The sequence below is a fragment of the Solanum tuberosum genome, unplaced genomic scaffold, assembly GCF_000226075.1.
Source record: "Solanum tuberosum cultivar DM 1-3 516 R44 unplaced genomic scaffold, SolTub_3.0 scf00278, whole genome shotgun sequence".
Lineage (NCBI taxonomy): Eukaryota > Viridiplantae > Streptophyta > Magnoliopsida > Solanales > Solanaceae > Solanum > Solanum tuberosum.
In genome coordinates this window covers 647,203-665,226 of record NW_006239215.1, presented here as the reverse complement: position 1 = coordinate 665,226, position 18,024 = coordinate 647,203, and the positions used below count along the sequence as shown (strand labels likewise).

Below are 18,024 nucleotides of genomic sequence, written 5' to 3'. Positions count from 1 at the left end.
GAGGAAAGGGCTGAACGAACTTTTGTAAGTTATTTAATATGAATAATATTTATCAATAGTGAATATATTTATGATATGTATATATATTGATGTCAATATTTATATTTAATATGCAGAATGACTTTCAGTATGTCGCTGAGAATCTAGATAGTTCGGTTTAATTGACACCTGAACTGTCCACTCAGATTTAGAAAGAAAAAGTGGTAGGGGGGACACACAAGGGTAGATGCTATGGTCTAGGTTCTCGCAACGATGTTAGACGCCTTCAGTCAGGCTTAGAAGGTATTGGATCGTCACGTCAAGCTGAGGCATTTGACGGTGTTCAGATTGCTGCTATATTCGGATCAAATAGCTAAACTTACAGCGGCACTAGCAGAGTCGGAGCGGAAAAGAGTAGCTGAACAACAAAGCATGAGTGAGACCGTTCAGCAAATCAAAGAACAAGTGATGAACCTCGCTCTTCGACCTACTACTTCGGCTCCCGATGACACCGACGACGAGAGTGATGAGGATGATTATGTAGATCTCCCTCCCTAGTTTAGATCTCTGGACATATATGAACTTTTTGAAATTTCAAAACGAATTTTAACAGACTTTATAAGTCTTTAATTTATGATTTAGATACTTTTGAATGTTATTTTAAGTTTGTTGTTTTATGTTTTGTTTAGATTGTTTATAATTTTGTGTGTTTGATTACGCTGAATAGTGTAGAATTGAATTGAATTGCATTTGCAGGTGGGCAACAGAAGCTGCGAGCTGCTACTGTCAAAAAATATTGCAGAAAAAAGCGACGGACAACGTGGTTTAGTCCATCGTCTTTTTTAGGGTTTTAATTTTTTTAAAACCAAGAAAAGCGACGGACAGCGTTGGTTTTGTCCGTCGCTTTTTTGGGGTTTTTTAAAAAATAAAAATTTCCAGAAAACCGACGGATAAGTGTCCTTTTATCCGTCGCTTTTCTGGGATTTTCAAAAAATAAATTTCCAGAAAAAGCGACGGACTGCGTCGCCCTTTAGAAATTTTAAAAAATGAAAATTAAAATAAAGTGACGTAGTCCACGCTTTTTTAAACAAAATTCAAAAAAAAAAAAGTAAAAAAGTGACTCAGTCCGTCGCTAAAAGAGACGCAGTCCGTCTCTAAAAGCGACGCCGTCCGTCGCTTTTTTAAAAACGACGTTGTCCATTGCTTTTTGAAAAGCGTCGAGCTAAAAAGCGACGGAAGTGACTACATCACTTTTCCGTCAATTTTGACCAAAAAAGCGACGCAGTCCGTCGCTTTTGGCCGTCGTTTTTTGACAATTTTTTAGTAGTGTATTGGTATTTCTGCATAGTCAATATTTTGATGAAATTTACATATCTTTTTTGTTGAATCATTTTCTATACTAAGAACATGAAAGTACTGATTTGCAGATTAAAAGTGAATTACAACTTATTTCTGATTTGGTTCCTGTCCGGGAAATAAAGTTTCTCCGCTACTGTAAGAAACATGTTGATGGTTTATGGGTTGTTGTAGATGTGTTTGTTGACACTACCCAACAAAGATAACAACAATGTGAAATTCAAAATTGTAGAAGGCTCCCTTCTGGCTATGTTGTTCAAGCCATGTTTAATGGTTACTCCCAGGTAATTCAACTTCAGTTGTCTTTCCATTTTACATCATGTGTAGGCCTAGATAATTTTGTAAAATTTAATGAGCTAAGTTTCTCATAATGCATAAAATTTAATTCCCTTCTCATGGTTCAATGTTGATATAATATGTTTATTCCTTAACGTATTCACAAGCTTGACATAAGATTGATGAAAATGTGAAAAATGTATTTTCGGCGGATATATCACACAATCCTAGACTTATAAGCTATATAATCCAGTGAGTGGAAAAATTACAGTGAAATGTCGAGTTTAATAAAGATGCAAGCTCGACCTTTAATTCCGCAAATGAAAGTTCAAGCATTCAATTGTTTCCTTCTGACGATATTCATGATCAAGAGTATGTAGCAGCTCCTTTTTTGACAGGTCCATCGGCAACCTCATCAATTGCACCAGCAACTTCTCCAATATTAGAAAAACCATCCAGTGAACCAACTCCATTAAGAAGATCAACAAGAGTCAGGAAGCAAAATCTTAGATATGCTAACAGTACATCTTGTACTTTTGCTTTACTTGTTTCGGATCCTACATTCTTCGAAGATGCTGAAAAAGAGGATAAATGGTCCAAGGCTATAGAAGAGGAGTCAATGGCTATTCAAAAGAATCATACATGGGACTTGGTAAATTTGACAAAAGGAAAGAAAGCTATTGGGATCAAATGGGTGTTTAGAACCAAGTATCATGTAGATGGCGGCATTCAAAAACAAAAGGCAAGGCTCGTCGCAAACGGTTATTCCCAACAACAAGGTATTGACTCCGACGACACTTTTTCTCCTTTTGCCCTGTTTTAAACTATGAGAACTTTCTTAGCCTTGGCTGCTAACTTTAATTGATCAGTGAAGTAGTTTGATGTTAACTATAACTTTTTATATGAGTGATATGAAGAGGAAGTATACGTCTCACAACCTGAAAGTTTTGTAGTTAATGGCAATGAAGATAGGTTTTACTAGTTAAAAAGGAACTTTATGGCATAAAACAAATGTCGCGGGCATGGTACTTCAAAATTGATTCTTATTCCTAGCAGAGTGGCTTTCAAAGGAGAAACCTTGAGCCTACTATATATATATATATATATATATACTACCTTAAAAGCTTGAACTCCTAAATTATGGCAGCGTGGGCGAGACGCTATATTATCACATAGCTAAATTGATGGTTGTCAGTTAGAGAACCTCCAATAGAATTCTATTGTACTTTTATATATACATTGAGTATTATTGTATTTTTCAATACATTGAGTTGCTATCTACAGTTTTACAGCTTTCCATATATATATATTGCACACTTTTACCATTGCTTTATACTTGAGTATCATGAGTTGAGTCTTTCGAGTTGAGTATCTTGATGTGAGTACGTTCGAGTTGAGTATCTTGAGTTAATATGTGCTTCATTGTGTTGAGTAACTTATTGTTGAGTTTCACTGAGCTGAGAACCTTATTGCTGAGTTGAGTATCTTATCCTTGAGTACTTCTGAGATAAGCATGTTTGAGTTTTTTTGAGTACCCTTGAGTATTCCTTGAGTGGAGTTGAACCATGTTTCTTTGAGTTGAGCTGAGTTGAGTTAGCTGAGAATAGGTAAGTATGTTTCCTTTTTATCAAGTTCAAGCTTATGTTTGTGCTTTAGAATTCCCCTTACATGCTCATAAATTTCATGTACAGAGCCATTTGGCATGCATCCTCTCATGATGCAGATACATGTATTCAGGGTCATCAACAGGAGCTTCGTTGATAGCACATGGAGTTCGAGTTAGCTATGGTGAGCCTCCTTGCTTCTGCAGGGTTCCACTTTTACTTTCAGGTATATCAGTTATTAGAAGGTCGTGGGTCTTGTCCCGACTTCCGTCTTTTTCACTTAGAGTCTTCATAGATAAACAATAGAGTTTCAGAAGTTTGTTCATTTATTTTTTAAAATGTTTAATGACTTAAATTGCCTATTTTGGGGCTAGTTGAATATATTTTCTTATTCAGATTTTTCTTTTGAGTTAAAGCTTTGTATTTAGGTTTCATGAATTTTTATTCAAATTTTAAGCTTTTGCATGCTTAAGTTAGTCTTTCGGTTATATTCAGCCAGGATGAGGGTTTGCTTGGGGACCAGTAATGGTTCTTGAGTGTCGGCCATGTACAGAGTGTATACTCGGGTCATGAAAAACTTGGTATCAAAGCACAGAGTTCAAGGGTCCTAGGGTGTCTATGAAACCGTGTCAAGTAGTATCTTGTTTATAGTTGTGAGGGCCCCACTTCTATAAATGAAGGACTATGGACATTTAAGAAAATTTCCCCTTCTTTCATACTCTAAATCATTCAATAGAGCTAATTCATAGAGATTTGTTCATACTAGTGCGTTTCTCAGATTCATTCGACTACCCGTCATACTAAAGGTGGTTGAAAATAAAAGTCAGTTCTTTATCGATGAGTTGCTCTTAGCAAAAGCCTTGAATAAGTAATGAGACTCCAGAGTGGCTCGAGAGGAGCCCATGAGTTAATTAAGTGTTGAGTTCGAGAAAATGAACCCATATTCATATGAATTGTACGTTTGAGCTAAAATTGAGTTGTACTCTTTTCCTTAAGCCTTGTTTTAGTTGAGATCCTTATGAGAAAGTATGTTTAGAGCTTGGGTAAGATTTTCACCCAAAAAGGTAACATGAGTTACGAGATCATGAGCAATAGTAGTGAAAGTGCCCAGAATTTGAGGAAAGTATGCAGAGGTTTAGTAATCCTAGAAAGGGAGATAGTTTTTGAAGAGCTATATTACTATAGTCATGCACCCAGTAAGTTAATGATGAGGAGTTTTCCCTTATGGGTAGAGTAAGAGTTACTAGTCAAGATGAGATAGAGCATATGTTTGTTAACCAGAAAAGAGTTGACGTCAATGTGCCATCATATTAGAGGAGACTAAATTCATGTGTTGAATAATAAAGCAAAAGTATTCATAAAGTGATAAATCTAAGCTAATCTTATGATTTGTTTTGAGAGGGTTATGATGTTCATAAGGTTATAGAACTGATCAGGTAATGAGATATAGTATAGTAGACGAGCAATCGTATTGATATCCGGGTTTTAGTAATGAACATTAAGTTTGAATATGAGATGAGTGTCATGATCAAAAGAATGGAAATATGAAGGTGATGTTAGTCTTGAGATTTGATCTAGAAGACTTAAGTAATTAAGATGTTAGTTGGATTAGATATAAGTGGTACAAGTGAGAGACCCAAACCTTTAGATAAGGGCAGTGAAGCGTGGATAAGACACAAGAGTAACAAGAGAGTTAAGAGGTGTACCGAGAGGCTATGTAATCACAAGAGGTTAAGAGAAACACCTTAGCAAGAGGTTTTATTACCTTTTATGGAGAGTTCGGTAGTCATCTGATAAGCTTCTCCCGAGTGTTAGAGTAAAAGAAGATGTAGACCATTTAGAGATGATGGAATATGTCCATAGCTTTCAAGTGGCAACTTTTGACCTAAGGGGGAGATGCAGAGATGAGAAATCAAGTCAAGTGTTTGAGAGTAAGATAGTAATGAGTTACAAAGAGCTTGGGGGATATCTTTTTACAGGCCATTTTACAAATGGAGTTGTTAGAGTACTAAGCTTGAATGTTGTGTTGTTAAACATAAGGTGGTTTTGATATGAGCCCAATGTGGTGGTAAAGAGTAATAGTCTTGGGATGAGATTCCCTATAGAGAGGTATATGACTTGAATGTAATTAAGGATTTAGATTAAGCTTGAATATAATAAGAGCATACCATTACATGCAGACCTTAGTAAGAGTAACCCATCCCATACCCAATCTAGTCGTCATTCGAAGACGAATGATCCCAAGGGGGAGATAGTGTAACACCATAGAATTGTTTTCCGAACTGAGACTAAAATCATCCTTCGTTGTGAGTAGGATTTTACCGAGGAAAATAAAATTTCTTGAGTGTTAAGGTCACTAGATGTAGCAGCTTGAGTTCCAAGAATAACTAAAGAGAGTTCATTCAAGTCATTCCTAAGTTCTTGTAAGTTTTGGATCAACTTCAAATGACCATAACTTTCAGTACAGGATGAGTTAGGTGACCTAAACCGTACCCTATGAAAGGTCTTTGAAATATATTTCCAACGCCACCGAGTTTGCTAAGTTTCAACTTCGGATGAGTGAGATATGCCTTTTTGAAGTCAGGCTATCCAGTTAAGGAAAGTTATTTGAAAATAGTAAGGGGTATTTTGGTCTTTTCCTTACCAAATCAGATTTAATTCATTTTTAGTAAGGTTTTAAGGGTCTAATCCTATTGGGTTCAGTTTTATAATCCTCATACACGCCTAGGGTTTTAGTTGAGAGTTCAAGAACATAAAAGAAGAGGAGAAAAAAGGAGAAAAGAGAAAGGATCAAGGCGTTCATTAAGGTTCTTGAGTTTTGTCACGGATATTTGCCATGGATTTGATCCCTAAGAGGTATGTAAGCTTCCTTAATGTTGGGTTTTTTCACACACATGCCAAACATGTTATTTTCAGCGTATTTTCACTCTCAAAAGTTGAAGGATTTAAGTTCTTGATAGGTGTTCTTGAAGTTGATTCTAAATCTCGTTTTGTTGGGTTTTTGATGATTTCTTGAGATGAAAGTGATTATTTTGAGTGTACTTAGGTTAAGTGATTGAATCTAAGGAAAACTTGAGAAAATAAATCAATTAAAATCAATTTAGGATCAGAAAATGAGAGGCGAAATTAGTCAACCTTGGTCTGGGGAGATGCTGGGGCGGTGCGCCCCAAATACGCCCAAGGGGATGGGCTGGCGCCCCTGCAGTGCGCCCATATGCAGCCTCTGCAGTTTAGGGCTGGCGCCCTACGCCCAGAACGCATCAGAGTCGCCTGCCCCTACTCATGTACTGTCGGTTGTCCCGTTTGAGATCCATTGAAGTGTATCTTCACCCCTTTTGATCCCAAACACCTTGAACTTCTTCCAAACACTAAGAAATCATTCATAACATGAATCATAACCTTGAATTAATAATTCAAAATCAAGGTAAAGTTAAGAGTTAACTCTTGAGAGTTCTTCCGAACATTTTGAGAGAGTCCATTTGAGTCCTTTATTGAGGAGTCTTCTATAATTTCTAATAACTTGTTTCAAGATTCAAGTAAGTGAGCATGAGACTGAGCATAATGTATTCATGAGTCTACACTATCACCTAGATCCTTCATATCATGAACTATAACTCTTGAATTCATAATTCACATTCAAGAGAGAGTTAAGAGTAGAGTCCAAGAAATATTTGAGGTCAATCATAAATCCTTTAAGATCAACTATCAATTTGAGCCAAGTTTTGAGAAAATAAGTATGACAATGAGAGGATTCATTTATATGAGTTCCATGTTGTTATGTAGACCCTCAAGTCGAGTCGTTCATGACCATAATTCCGCATGAACTCTATAAGTTGCGTATCTTTGAGAGGAGTAGTATCTTCAAGTTCTAAGTCTTGATTATTGAGTTCATAATCCTTTGGGGAGTATATTACTAATCATGATACTATTACATGTTACCCATGAAGTCCTTGAGTTGAGTAGTTCATGCACATAACTCCGCATGAACCCTATAAGTCGAGTAGTCTTGAGATAAGAAGTATCTTTTAAGTCCTTGAGTTGAGTAGTTTATGCTCATAATTCCGTATGAACCATCCGAGTTGAGCATTCTTGAAATGGGAAGTATCATTGAAGTTCTTGAGTTTCAAATATTGAGTTCTATCTATAGTTGTTGAAAACCTTGAATTGAGTCGTTCACGTCCATAATTCGGCATGAACCTTATTTTGAGATGTCTTTGACAAATTTTTTCTAAACTTGTTTTAAGACTTGAGCACTTGAGTTGATAAAGAGTAGAGTCGAGTTCATTTTCTTTAAAATGATATATGGAAGCTAAGTATTTCCAAGAGTTAATGCTTTCTCATTTAAAAGAGGAGGAAATTGAGATTTCCAAAAGATCTTTGAGCAGTTGAGAAACATCTCCTTTTTAGAGTAAGATTTGAGTAATTATCTCAAACTGCAGAAAGAGTTATGTTTTAAACATATGAGTTGAGTATATTTTGGGAGTAGTATTGAGCACCGATATGGGGACGCGAGTTCAAATAACTCAAGTCTTCATAAACCATGTAGACGATGTGGGCAGAAAGAGTCATACTTTTTAGATGATTCCTCAGTGCTTTTTAGCACAGACTAGTGGATCCACTTAGTTGGGAGGTCTTATACCTTGGCAGAGTATAGGACAATTCTGGAAGCGTGGGCGAGACTATGTATCATCACATAGCTCATAGTGATGGTTATCGGTTAGAGAAACTCCCACATAGTTATATTGTATTTTTATATACATATTGAGTATTATTGTATTTTTCAATACATTGAGTTGCTATCTACAGTTTTACAGGTTTCCATATATATATATTGCACACTTTTACCATTGCCTTATCCTTGAGTATCATGAGTTGAGTCTTTCGAGTTGAGTATCTCTATGTGAGTACCTTCTAGTTGAGCATCTTGGGTTGAGTATCTTGAGTGAATATGTGCTTCATTTTGTCGAGTACCTTATTGTTGAGTTTCACTTAGTTGAGAGCCTTATTGCTGAGTTGAGTATCTTATCCTTGAGTACCTCTGAGATAAGTATGTTTGGGTAGTTTCGAGTACCCTTGAGTATTACTTGAGTGGAGTTGAACCATGTTTCTTTGAGTTGAGTTGAGTTGAGTGAGTTGAGAAGAGGTACGTATGTTTCTATTTTATCTAGTTCAAGCTTATGTTAATGCTTTAGAATTCCCCTTACATGCTCGTACATTCCATGTACTGAGCCATTTGGCATGCACCCTTTGATGATGCAGATATAGGTATTCAAGGTCATCAACAGGAGCTTCGTTGATACCAAATGGAGTTCGAGTTAGCTATGGTGAGCCTCCTTGCTTCTATAGGGTTCCACTTTTACTTTTAGTTATATTAGTTATTAGGAGGTCTTGTGTCTTATCCCGATTTCCATCTTTTTCACTTAGAGGCTTCATAGATAAAAAAATAGTGTTTTAAGAAGTCTGTTCATTTATTTTGTTAAATGTTTAAAGACTTAAGTTGCCCATTTTGGGGCGAGTTGAATATACTATATTATTCAGAGTTTTCTTTTTAGTTAAAGCTTTGTATTTAGGTTTCATAAATTTTTATTTAATTTTTAAGCTTTCGCATGCTTAAGTTAGTCTTCCGCTTGTTGAGTCAGGATGAGGGTTCTCTTGGGGACCAATAATGGTTCTTGAGTGCCAGCCACGTACAGGGTGTAGACTCGGGTCGTGACAACAACTTCTATAAGATACTAGATACTTTCATTAGACAACAACTGTATCATATGTATGCGGCAGAAAAAAATGAGAAGACTACAATTCTACAAAGATAAGGAAGAAACTTAAAGAAATGAAATATTTTTTTCACCAAAGGTGATGTTGTTCATATATTATAATTAAATTATGATACTGAAATATATATGTATATCTAAAACAAAGAATTGGTCAAGCTAAATATTTGACATACACTCAAACCTCAATTTAACCATCATTCGTTATAACAATAAAGTACCTTTTTTTTTTATAAAATTACCTCTCTATGATAATCTTACTCAAATATTAATTGGTAAAAGATATGTTACATATAAAGATAAAATATTGAAATACTTATGGTAATCCTTATTAGTGTCATGCACATACTAAATTTCAAGTATGAATATTTAAGACAAAATTTATACTTAAACGGTGTACATCATTTATGTTTATAACCTCAAGAGGAAAGGCTATTGGTGACATTTTTTGAATGGATATTTTTTTTCTATTTTGTTGATTAGATCTGTTTAATAAATTGAGTGAAGTAAGAAATAATATTATTAAACAAATGTCACTTTCTCCCATATTTAAACTTTGAATGTATTTTGAAATGTTTTAGTGATATCTGTTCTTTTGATCTGAAAATACAAGTAACTCTATGACAATATGTAATAATAATTTAAAAACACTTGTCCTATGTTCGTTCAATTATAATTATTTACTAAAAAGCTTTAATTTAGTAATATTAATTCTATTTTACAATATCATATACTATATATACGATACACACGTGCCGTAAAACTAGTTTATATAAAAAGAGAAGGCGAAAATGATTTTCTAGTTGTATGTCTTTATGTTGACGATGTGATATATCTGGGTTTGAGTGAGTCTATCATCACTGGATTTAAAGACTGCATTATGAAGAACTTTGAAATGTCTAATTTGGGTCTACTTCATTATTTTCTTGGTCTTGAGGTGAAACAGGGAGTTGATGTCATATTTTTTTCATAAAGAAAATATGAACAAATCTTTTTAAAAAGTTCAATATGGTAAATTTCAATGTTGCTGCTACGCCGACGAATATTAATGAGAAGTTATATCGTGATGATGGTTCTGAAATTGCAAATGCGACTTATTTTAGAAATCTGGTTGGTAGTTTGAACTACTTGTCTAATACAAGACAACACATTTCTTTTTGTGTTGACATCATATCGAGATTTCTGCACAATCCGGGTAAGCTTCATCTTGGAGCTGCAAAAAAACAACTGGGATATCTTGCAGGTACGACAGATCATGGAATTTTGTATTCTAAGGCAACAAACTTCACATTAATTGGCTTTAATGGTAGTGACTACGCAGGCAACATTGATGATAAAAAGAGCATATCGGTTTTCTTGTATAATCTTGAATCTGGAGCAGTTTGATGGAGTTCAAAGAAGAAGGGAAATGGTAGCATTATAAACTTCAGAGGCTGAATATATTGCAACAACTTCTGCAGCTTATCAAGAAGTTTCGTTAAGAAGACTTGTTGCTGATTTTAATCAGAAACCAACTGGTGCAAGTGAGATTTTTGGTGATAATAGATTTGTGTTGCAATGATGAAGAAGCCAACATTCCACTTTATAAATTTAATCAATAGAAGATCGAGCAATGTCATTTCTCATGTGACTCACCACTACCCAATGTTCGTCAAGCCTACTCACTTGTTATTCAAGAAGAAACACAGCGAGGTATGGCAACAGAACAAGTGGAAGTTTTTTCTATTTCTGCTGCATGTCAATTAGTTTTGTTAAGGAGACTTGTTGCTGATTTTAATTAGAAACAAGCTGGCAACTGAGATTTTTTGTGACAATAGATCTGTTATTGCGATGTCAAAGAAGCCAACATTCCATAGTAGAACAAAGCACATAGATATTTGCTATCACTTTATCCAAAGACTTGTTTCTACTGGGAAATTACTTTGAAGTCTTGTGATACAAATGAGCAAGTAGCATACATCTTCCTGAAGTCACTTCCGCAAGCAAAGCAAGAGTTCTTCAAAGGTCAACTTGGAGTCTACAATTTTGAATCAAGGCAAGTATCGAAAAGTGATTCAAAAGATACTTGACCAAGTCTTTAGGAGTTTGTTAGTTAATTTCCTTTATCTCAGCAAGTTTAGATATTGTTGCAAATTAGTAGCTAATTAGTAATTAGACGGTTAGTGGACCTAGATTTTAGTATTTTCAGTTTTTGTTAAGACGATTTATAGAAGGTCTTGTTCCTTTCATCAAAAATCATATCTGAAGAAGTTTACAGTAACTTTTAATATCTTTAACTCTCTTTCTGTTCATTTTCCTTTTCATTATCTTTTTCTTTCCAATGGAGAACACTCAATTAAAGATGTGTACCACGTCAACGGGCCGAAGTACAATATACTATGTGTTTCAAAGATTTGTGATGAAGGCAGTGAAGCCAAGTTCTTATTAAATAAGTATGTGGTTACAAACTTGATGTAAAAGAGATGCAAGAATATGTATATTGCTGATCTCCACACTATTCATAGTGAGAATTTCATGTGTCTCAGTGCTCAAACTGAAAATGCTGACTTGTGGCACAAAAGACTTGACGATGTAAGTGCTTCTCTTTTGAACAAATTTGTGTCGAATGGCCTAGTCCGTGGATTGCCAAAGATTAAATTTGTTGATCAAAAAGTTTGTGATACATGTGTCAAAAGAAAGCAAACCAGATATTCTTTCAAGATAAAGAAGCAAGTAAACACCAATGGGCATCATGAATTACTCCATATGGATCTTTGTGGTCCTATAAAGATTGGAGAAGGGGTGGAAAGAAGTACATTTTTGTGATTTCTCAAGGTTCACCTAGACTATGTTTCTGTAGTCCAAGGATGAAACGTATGATGTACTAATGATATTTGCCAAGATGACCCAGAAAATGACCTATAAGATTGGAGAGATTATGTTAGATCATGGCACTGAGTTTAAATATGCCAAAGTTGAAAGTTTTTGTGCTGAACATTGATTCCATCATAAATTTTGGCTCCCAATACACCTTAGTAAAATAGGGTGGTTGAAACAAAGACAAGTACCTTGGTTGACATTGTTAGGATTATGTTGTGGTCCATTTTTAGGACTTGTTGTTTTATATTAGACAACTTTATACTTGTGACTTTCAAGTTCTTGGAGGGATTCTATTGTATATATATTTTTGGTTTGCTTCCATTTCCATCTTATTTTATTGTTTAATGTTAGTGTTGTTTAGTTCTACCCTTGTATCCATTACTTGTCATTCTGGGTATGAATTGACTTACCTACTGGTTGACGATAATAGGAGGAATCAGATCGGTACATCTTTAACAATAAAAATAACTATTATGTTTCACTTCTAAATAAGAAAAATAATATACTAATTATGAACAATCGAGAAGATGTTAAGTTTACATTTTCATTCTCAAATAGACACGTACAACAACGAAGTAATTAATTATGTCTTACTTAAAATAAATAAAAAATTACTAAACATAAACCATCAAGAAGATATTCGATTTGTATTTTAAATCTCAAATGAACACATAAGACAAAAAATACTAATTACTATGTTTCACTATGAAATAATATAAACAATATGTTAACTATAAATATTTGAAAAGATATCATATTTACATTATAAATCCCAAATGAAGATGTATAATTAACCAACCTTTGACCTAAAATTTTCATTTTTAAAACAAAAAAAAGACAATGCTAGTAAAACAGAAATACAACAATTGATGGTATAAAATCATATTAATACCTAATAAAAATATAGTATTTTGTTATCTTAAACATAAAATTATTTTTACTAGAATATTTTTTTGTTCAAAAAATCAGATTGAATACTAGATATGAATCTTAATCATTTATCTTTTGGTAAGTGAGTAGGAAACCATTCATAGTGGTAATCATTTATCTTTTTGTAAGTGAGTAGAAAACCATTCACAGTGGTCCCACATTTTCTTTCAGTCTATACAAGTTGTAATACATATATCAACTACTTATACATTATTAGTTAACATACAAAAGTTGCTTAAATGAATTAATCAATTGATTAATGTAATCTTTATGTTTGTTATCTCACAATTTTTGGTAAGAAATAAATAAATAAATATATCCATACCATCTATCCATCTTTTATCTATCTATTTTTTATTCTCTAGTCCAATTTTTTGGTTCCCAAAAACACCTTTTGAGTCTGCAATTCAATATCTCTCCGTTAGAGGTAAGTAAGTTTTTTTTAATTAAAATTTATATCATAGTACTGGTATTTATCAATTTTTTTAAAAAATAAAATTTTTTAGATGTACAAATTTTTTGTTTAGATTATATAGTTGTAAGAAAAAGTAGAAAAAAGTTAGTTTTGTGGAAATCAACATGGCTGTTGCTCTAGATTTTTGTTTGTTTAATTACGAGTTTCTGCTATAATTATAGATTCTCCAAATTATCAATTTAGAGTTTGTAAAATCTTTGAATTTTTAATGAAGTCCTTAATTAGAGATATATGATAACCCTTCATAGAACATCCGATAAAATAATAAATAGTGTAACATGAATTGAAGACCCAAGAAAAAAAAGTCCTTCTATAAAAAAAATATTTTTTCTCTACAAAGATTATACGATGTACACCTAAATTATATACGTCAATGAGTTAAAATAGCGTATGTGTTAAGTACTTTTAATTCTTTTATTGGTATGACACTTTTTTTTTATTAAACAAGATACTTGTATTAAAAGTTTATTATGCGCTATTACATAATAGTGGAAGTGTTAAACTACTATCAGGGTTTGAGGGGGTGCTGGGGGATGGAGAGACTATGATTATAGGGTGTGTGTGTGGGAGGGGGGGGAGACAATTGTTATGACCTTATAGGTAGTATTACAAAGGCTTATAGATCTAAAATCTTTCATGTTATTTGGATTTCTCTTTTTTTTTGGGATCAAACAGATAGGTGTTTCATTAATTTCCTTAGGTATCCCTCCTTTATTAAAAACTTCCTTACAAAGTAATTATAAGGTTTCCAACAATGTTCTAGTATTTGATACCATGTTTGACTAATAATTTTAACATGATCCGGATTAGTTGTCCCCATGGTTTCAAATTCAAAGAGTAAATCACATTTATGGTTTGAATTTGGAATTAGTATAAGGAGAAGTTTACATAGATCTGAGTGTGTGAATGACAAGTTTTGTACTTCTGAATAAAAAAATATGTGAATCCACTTATCGTTTGCAAAAAAAAAGAAGATCTAGTCTTTCATATTTAAGTTGGGACTTATTCACGTGTAGCAATCACCTTTATAGCCCATATCTATCAATTCACAGTAGTTAACAATCTCCATAAATCATTAGCTCGTGAGTTATTGATAGGTTTTCCTCCAATTTTATCTATTAAGCTTAGGATTTCGCTAAAGTCCCTGCCTAATAGTCAATTATCCTTGAAACTATCTTTTATTGTTTTTAGGTTTTGCCATAATATTTTATGAGAATCTCTATATGTGCTAACATAATTATTAAATACAACTAAAAAGCCATGAGTCATTTGGTGAACTTACCTTCAACATTGCATGAATCTCCTGCCCAGTGGTAGCAATGTCATCTCAATCTAGTACTGTATCATAGCATAAAATCACTAAGCCTTCAAAGTATCTAGTAATTGGGACTTGAATCATTCTTGTAAAGGTGAAGTTATCTAAAACGGGTTGATGTTCCTGCTTTTTTGTTTCGACAAGAGACACTAATGGTGGCTTGTGATAGTCTAGTAATGCTCAAAAACTCCTTCAAAAGGCATCCACATTGCATCCCCTACAATTTCTTAGTATTAATTTATTGACCTATTCAGTGCGGGAGAGGTGTTCATCGGTACTACACCTTCTAAGTTCAAGGGGTTCTCCACTCTTAGAGTTGGATTCATAACTATCACTTAGTATCCTATCTCTTGGTCGTTGAGCTTTTAAACAGATTTGGTGGACAAATAAATATGTGTTTTATTTTCTAACTTCTCTTCAAATATTACAACTTTTATGTTCTTTAAACCGCTATTTATGTTCAAGTGTCCCTCAATAACTCTATTACATCCTTTACCTCTTGTAAGTCTACATTTTTCATTCAACTTTAGATAATATAGAGGTGGGGAGGAGTTCTGAAGGTGTATTACTGGGGAGGCTATTGTAGGGCTAGTGGGGACCGCTTGGGGAGCTCTCTGACGCATTGTTGTGGACCAATATAATAGAGTAGGTTGTTGTCGTTTCCTGATGACCCCACGGAGTTGGCATCGTCTGTGTAATCTAATGAGGAAAATAGATTGGCGGGAAGAATAGAGGTTCCCTTTTAGTTGTTCGGCTAAGAGGACTGAAGAGAGGATCACAAGTTGGGTGATGGTAACAAGGGATTTGTGGGAACAAAAAACTCAGAGGAGGGAGAAGGATTATTGAAAACCAAATATGGCTGTTGTATGTATCCATGGCTAGTCTCACACTCTCGGAGACCACTTGAGCCAGGAAGGTCAGGTTTTGCACTAATATTATCACTTTTCTTCCCTCTACCGCCACACTAAAAGAGAGAGCTTGATATTACAGACTAATCTCCAACCATGAGTAGGGTGTTGGGTCCAGTTCAGGTGCTTGGGTAGCAAAGTAGGTGTGTTCCCCACGGGTCACCAGATAGGTTGGAGGATTTTATCATTCATATTGTTTTGGAGTGATCGGGTTGTTGTCCTAGAATGTTTAGAGACTAGTGAATGCCTTATTTTCCCACATCTTCGTTAAGAAGATAGTGGAACTCTTTAAATTTTTGGAGCTTATAGGTAGTTCTATGGATAAAGACTTGATAGGATTAGAAGTGGAGTTCTTTTTAAATCTTTCTAAATAAAGAATATCAGTCCTAGGAACATTGGTAGTTAATTTATTAGTGTGAGTAGTTCTTATCTGTAATTAAAGAGTCACTTTCTGGATATACATTTTTTATTTTAGGTGGTGTACCAAGATTTCTACAAGTATCTTGTTTATTTCTCTTGTTTTCCTAGCATTTTTTAGATGTGGTACATTTAGTTTCAAACAAGGAGCCTCTAGGTAATGACTGGTGTAGGATTTCCTTAGAAAGGTAATTGGTATTTGTTTTTAAAATAATTTTTTCATTTATGAAATTCGTAGGGTTACTGACGATGGCTTCCAAGATTTGTTGATTTGATACTGTTGAAGATAAAGGAAACTGAAGCTATGGAATAGGCTGAACAACCTAGTCCAATGAACGTGGACAACAGAGTTAGAGTCATTCTAGGATTAGGTCAATTGTATTGACTAGGCTGCAACTTTTTGTACTAGCTGAAGTCGACTAGGATTATACTACGACTAGAATTAGATTATTTATAATTGCACTATTATTATTATAGTATTAATAGGTATTGTAGTAGGACTCTATGTATAGCTAACATATGACTCTACAACTCTCTCCTGATATAAGGAACATGTACTCAACAATTTCAATCATCAATACAATCCTTGATTCTCTAATCCTAGACGTGAGAATTCTTGAGATATCTCTTTAGGGGTTATAGGGGCCAATGTAGGGGTTAAGGTAGCGCCGATTGGGGAGAAGTAGGGGTTAGAGGGGCAGTTTCAAGCTTTGAGATGTGATTTGCAGCGAGATTTGTGATTTTTTTTTATCCATTTGGAGAGTAGCTCTTGAGGAATCAAGCATTTTCCTATAATGAAAAGTTCTTGATTCAAGATACTTATTTGTGTCCACATAAAATAATCTAACATTGTATTGCTCAGTTGCTCTGTTTTTTGTTCCTTACAAAAGTGACTAACTGCCAATCTACATTTCCCTCTGTATCGCCTTTTGATTTTTCTATTGTTGGACGTTGGTTAGCATCGCTTTGATCAACTACCACTTGATCAACCCGTTTATCATGTTTGCTCGAGTAATTTTGATTGACGTGACCAAGCACTCCCAAAATTGTGCATAGAATGTTGGATCCTTTGTATACTAAAGTCTTATCTAGATTGCAGATTTCATCTCCTTTGTTTTCGAGGCTATAAAATTTGGGTGTAATCTTTTGACGACAAAAAAAAGCCATTAATGAACCATGGCCCTAGTTGCTGAATTTTTTTTTGTTTTAAAAAAAAAAAGAATTTTACTATGTAATAGTCGTGTCCCTAATCTATTAGGACAACTTCCTCTTATACCCTCCACATCATTTTCAATTTCCTTTTTAGATATAGGTGACTTTCACCCCCCCTCTCCTCCAAAGATCTTAATGATGATAGAGTATAGTTCAATGAAAGAAGCCATGATAAATTTCTAATTTGTAATCGATGCAATAGTAAAGCTATTGGTATGGACATAAATGTTGATGAACATCAAACATAGAATGAATATGCTCGACCAAAAGATGAAGTTAAGAGGATAACGTTTGATATGAACAAACTTTTAGGGTCATCAACATCATTAGAAGGATCATCGACTTTCATGATGAACAATTCAGAGTTGCGATCACTTGATAAGCCAAGATTAATAAATCTTGCTCTGGATGCCTCGGATGAGCTGCATAGGCTGGCTAGGAGTGGAGAACCTCTCTGGTATAGAAGTGTGGATGGAGATGGGGAAATGTTGAATGTTAAGGAATATGATAGCTCTTTTATACTAATTATTGGTATGAAACCTGGACATTTCACAACAGAAGCTACCTGATCATCATGTGTAATGGCTCAAAACTGTTTGACATTGGTGGAAACGTTGATGGATAAGGTATGCTAGTTCTTCACCTTAAATTCAATGTGTTCCACTCTCATAAAATTTATTAAGAATTTTCTTCTATTAACTTCTTACCTCTTTAATGTAAAAAATTCAATGCCTTCCACTCTTTTATTTAATGGTTTTTATTAGTTGTTGCATATTTTTAATCATTAAGTTTAACTTTTAATTCATGATAAAAGTATGTGTTGACCTATTATGTTTTTCTTTCTATGCACTATGTTTTTCGTTTTGCAGAATCGATGAGTGGAGATGTTTCCATGCATTGTCGGTAACACCAGTACTATTGA

The 18,024-nt window shown here is 34.2% G+C and overlaps 1 protein-coding gene across 1 annotated transcript; it reads left to right on the top strand.

Annotated features, from left to right (window-relative positions):
- Positions 1–9,994: 9,994 nt before the first annotated feature.
- LOC107062978 (uncharacterized) lies at positions 9,995–17,671 on the top strand. The gene is made up of 3 exons (XM_015314309.1): positions 9,995–10,229; positions 10,447–10,509; positions 17,415–17,671. The coding sequence occupies exons 1-3, from the start codon at positions 9,995–9,997 to the stop codon at positions 17,669–17,671; spliced, it is 555 nt and encodes a 184-aa protein (XP_015169795.1).
- Positions 17,672–18,024: the final 353 nt, after the last annotated feature.

Bases quoted from the DNA above. Each gene is read 5' to 3' on its own strand.
- LOC107062978 (XM_015314309.1), top strand. From the start codon at position 9,995: ATGGTAAATTTCAATGTTGCTGCTACGCCGACGAATATTAATGAGAAG. The intron at 10,230-10,446 runs GTACGACAGATC...CAACTTCTGCAG, and splicing joins ACAACTGGGATATCTTGCAG to CTTATCAAGAAGTTTCGTTA. The intron at 10,510-17,414 runs GTGAGATTTTTG...ACAAACTTTTAG, and splicing joins TCAGAAACCAACTGGTGCAA to GGTCATCAACATCATTAGAA.